Genomic DNA, 4,016 nt, shown 5'->3' with positions numbered 1-4,016 from the left:
AATCTGGCAGCCTAACTTAATCGATCACTAGCAACCAAATCTATATTTAAATGTAATTCCAATCTTAATTAAACCTGCGACTGTAGATCTAAATTGAAGATTGCATGAGCTACTCCTCCCCAGAGAGTGGAAGATCCACTTAACTTGCCACAGAACAAGCGATTAACTAAAGTTCCAATCTACGTGGAAATCAATTAGCAACTGTCATGAGAATGAAAATCCAGAGCAAACAGAGCACAGCTCCTTCTCCATAATGCCACACAAGAAGGGACCACACACCAGGCAGTGGCGACTCCTCCTACTCCATTCATCGAGAGAGAGAGAGAGAGTGAGGAGCAAATGAGACCTGGTCACGCACAGCGCAAGAGAAGAGTGGACAAGGGGATATATGTAGATAGATCCCCAGAGTTATGAATTTATTCAAATGCAGCCCCCAACATATAAATTCAGGTTAATCCAACGCGCAGCTGGATGTCCCGTACGGCATGGGACGGGGGGACCCTCGGGCCAGGAATTGTATAGTCTAGAAGATGGTGGTGGGGGAGTTACTCAGTCAGTTTGGCCCTGGAAATCCCCGCCTGTTGATGAGGCGCCAGCTCTTTTAATCATTATTAATTATCCCAGCCGCCACTCCATGGAGTATAAATCATTAGTGTAGCAAAGAGGAGCAGGATACCCAATCTATTCCTTGCTGTTTCAGCAAGAAAATAAGGCCAAGAAATGCGGCTAATTACATGGGAGGGAAGGAAGGAAGGAAGCGCATTCATTTATTTTGCTATGACTATTCCCCCTATTCATTCGGGTCATCGATGTCCATGGGAGCATCTTCCTTGCGCTTGTACAGAACGATCACATCCATGGTTCTATTGTGAAATGTGTCCCAATTTTTAAGAGCCACACGTGCCATCTGCTCAGACTTCTTGAGATTCTGATCTTTATCCCAATTGTCGACCAGCCAATTCATGGTCTTCGCTATGGCAGTGCCCCTGCCACAGACAGCGATATGATTGTTATTGCTAGCGCTACCATCCAGTTGAGGGGCATACAGGTACTGTCTGTTGTCCTCTTGGGCAGCAAGAAGAAACGGATCGGTCGCAATGTCTGGATATTTCTGCCACAGCAGCTGCTGGGCCTTCTTCACGGGTATATTTTGGTTTTGGTTTAGGTACTGGTCCGCCAATTGATCTTTGATGCCCCCAATGATGTTACGGGCGAGTATCCGGGCACAGCAACTGCGAAGAGAAAGGAGGTCTCCGATTAGTGGGGCAGTTCATGGCATTAGTATGCATTCTCCTACTAAATGTGATCACCCAAATGGTACAAAGTATAGTCGTTCTTTATCATGGCTATGGTCATGCCATAATTACAGGTGACTCCCACCGCGTAGACATCTTTGGTGCTGTGAATACCAGGAATTTTAAAGGTTATCAAGCTGTGGGATCTATTTTTATTTACCTCATGATCTGTCCAGAGTGTTTGTCCAAGGTGATCAACTGGAAAGGTCTTTCGGCAAATGAGCTGTGAAGAATATTCAAATTTAATCCAATTAGCCACTTGAAAAAGTCGCCCCAAAGAGAGTGTGAGCGATACCCCAAGCGATACAAGGTCCCCAAAAAAAAATAGACCCACAGCAAAAACAAACATGAGACGACCCCGACTCGAGTGTTGAATGTTGGACGATGAGGCTATGGTTGAGCAGATTAACGCGAAAAAAAAGTGTCACTGCTGCTGGCCCGACACCGACACGGATATGGCCAGCATTCAGTGTGGCCCAGAGGCCAAGACGGTGGGCAATCATGGTCGCGTTGGCCGTAAGCGATATTGGCAGACCGAGGCTGTCTGTCACCAGCGCTTGATGATGATTGCTCCGATGATACTCTCATAATGATGGCCATGATGCTGATTGCGCGGATGCACAACTGGTTCGCATTGAATGTGATCTTCTCGGTGGATATAAAAGCAACAAAAAAATAGCTACTGCACCTGGCTATTGGCCCTAAAAATAGATGCACAACCAGTTTGCAGAGAATCAAGACCAGAAGGGCCTCCTCAAGACCAGAAGTCCGGACAGACACACAATTAATTCAACGCGACAACTCTCCGAACAGCCTTGTAATCGATGTGTTAATTAGTAGTCCGCGATGTCTGGGCAAACCAAAACGAGGATAATCTTACCTCAATAAAAATCGTATGGTATCTATTTCGATGTGAATGCTCGCATCAATCAGGAGCACATTCAGATATGCATCTGCTTTTCGTCTTCAGGTTTCTGCGAGAGTAGGAAATTCTCTTATTTGCGAAAGTGAAAAAAAGTGACAGGACAGTGACAGCGACAGTGACAGTGTTGAGCAACGTTTCCTTTGCTCGTGCTATTTGCACTGTCGATAGTTGGATAAAATATATCCAAGCTATATTTATAACTAGAAAATCTGCTGTATTGGACACATAAATATTGGAAAATTGAAAACATTGTTGCATTGCTGCAGTTTTTCCCGTTTCTAAATAATAAAAAAACATTCTCGCCGATTGGTGGATTATCGAGAAGTCAGTATCGATGTTTATCCACCACTAGTTCCGCCTCCGCTTCGTTAAAGCTGTCGTTTTTTCTTTGTGCTTCAGAGTCGACAAGATGGTTAATTTCATTTCTATCTTTGGAATCCTAACTGTTTTGTAAGTTTTGCACTGTGCGCATACAGGAGCAGCCTTGAATTAATGCCCCTTTCCACAGAGTTTTCGGTTTCTTTGTGTTTTGGAAACTCGGCAACGTTTTCCGATGTGGATTTATTTATGCACTGGATTGCGTGCTCTACCGGGTCTGGCTGGCAATCTACTGGCCACCGGATGACTTTCACAGGGCGGCGGATTGCCATAGACACCCCTGCCAGGAGTGCCAGGCACAGCGTCTAGTGCAAAGAATCGAACGGGCAAAAGCAAGTGTCTTTGTGATCCTTCACACCACGTCACACAAAGGCCTGTGCAAGGCCCTAATGCAGGCACATCTACGCGGCCTTGATGTGGGTATTGTCGGACGGCCACAGGAGCTGACAGCACGTGACTTGATGCTGAAGCAGCTCTTTACGTTTGGGCAATCCGTACGTCAGAGCCCCTGGATGCGTATCATCAAGTTCGCCAGCATCGACAACAAGCACCAGTTTTTTCTTCTGGATCCCGAAATTCTATTGCTTGTGCAATACAGTCTGGTCCGTCGGAATCGCTTTGGTGTACTTGAACTTTCCAATGTAGCGCCTGCAGCTTGATTTGTGAGTGTCCGGTGAACAAATGAATTAATGTGGTGCAGAAACAATATCAGTTTATAAATATAACCAATGCAAAAGGATAAGCAGGCATAAACTTTGTTTCAGTTGGCTTAAATAACCGGAATGTTTGGATCGGAAGGGCATGCAGCTCCATAAAAGTCTCAAACTGCAGCCCAGAGACATAGCGAGCCCGTTCAGGAGTACCAAAAAATCGTTAACAATCTGAAAAGAGTCGCATTCTAATTAGTTCTGCGCTAGTTCCTACAGCTAACACATGAATTTAATGCCAAGACGAACCATTTAAGGCATGGAACATCGCTAAAGTGTTGCTGTTGCTGCTCCTGTACTTTGCTTTTGTTAACCAGCCTCTACCGCTTTTGACAGACAGAACAATAACACTAGCGTGTGCCTACTCCACCCTTTGTGTGCTGTGCCCCTGCCACCTTCCTCCATTTGTACTTATTATTGTATGCATGTCTGGAATTTAATTTTTTATGGCATTTACAAAACACTTCACAGAGCCTCGTCTCGTCTCTTCTCTTCTCGCCACACCCTTCTCCTTGCTTTTGCTTTTTGACAAGAGCCAGCGATGACAGCAATTACCATACGATTTGCATGACGTTTATGTTTATTTTTTTGTTCTGTTTTCGTCTTTTCTTTTTTTTTTTTGCTGATTTTGAACTGGCCCTTGTGTTCTTTATTGGCCCCTACCTCAGGTTGATTTTGACAGTTGCCCGACTCACTCACTCACTCACTCGG

At 45.0% G+C, this 4,016-nt stretch overlaps 2 protein-coding genes across 2 annotated transcripts; one reads left to right on the top strand and one right to left on the bottom strand.

Moving 5' to 3' along the window:
- Positions 1-730: 730 nt before the first annotated feature.
- LOC111074498 lies at positions 731-2,377 on the bottom strand. The gene is made up of 4 exons (XM_022367299.2): positions 2,176-2,377; positions 1,456-1,518; positions 1,298-1,399; positions 731-1,232 (listed from the first exon to the last, which is right to left on the bottom strand). Exons 2-4 carry the CDS (start codon positions 1,458-1,460, stop codon positions 791-793), a joined length of 549 nt encoding a protein of 182 aa, XP_022222991.2. The 5' UTR covers positions 1,461-1,518; positions 2,176-2,377; the 3' UTR covers positions 731-790.
- A 10-nt stretch (positions 2,378-2,387) lies between these two features.
- On the top strand, positions 2,388-3,341 carry LOC111074497. Its single transcript, XM_022367298.2, has 2 exons — positions 2,388-2,670; positions 2,729-3,341. Exons 1-2 carry the CDS (start codon positions 2,630-2,632, stop codon positions 3,255-3,257), a joined length of 570 nt encoding a protein of 189 aa, XP_022222990.2. The 5' UTR covers positions 2,388-2,629; the 3' UTR covers positions 3,258-3,341.
- Positions 3,342-4,016: the final 675 nt, after the last annotated feature.

The sequence above is a fragment of the Drosophila obscura genome, unplaced genomic scaffold (genome assembly GCF_018151105.1).
Source record: "Drosophila obscura isolate BZ-5 IFL unplaced genomic scaffold, ASM1815110v1 contig_186, whole genome shotgun sequence".
Lineage (NCBI taxonomy): Eukaryota > Metazoa > Arthropoda > Insecta > Diptera > Drosophilidae > Drosophila > Drosophila obscura.
Note: the sequence above shows the minus strand (reverse complement) of the source record. Positions and strands in the feature narration are given on the sequence as shown.

Bases quoted from the DNA above. Each gene is read 5' to 3' on its own strand.
- LOC111074498 (XM_022367299.2), bottom strand. The intron at 1,233-1,297 runs GTAGGAGAATGC...TTCTCTTCGCAG, and splicing joins CATTTGGGTGATCACATTTA to TTGCTGTGCCCGGATACTCG.
- LOC111074497 (XM_022367298.2), top strand. From the start codon at position 2,630: ATGGTTAATTTCATTTCTATCTTTGGAATCCTAACTGTTTT. The intron at 2,671-2,728 runs GTAAGTTTTGCA...CCCTTTCCACAG, and splicing joins TTTGGAATCCTAACTGTTTT to AGTTTTCGGTTTCTTTGTGT.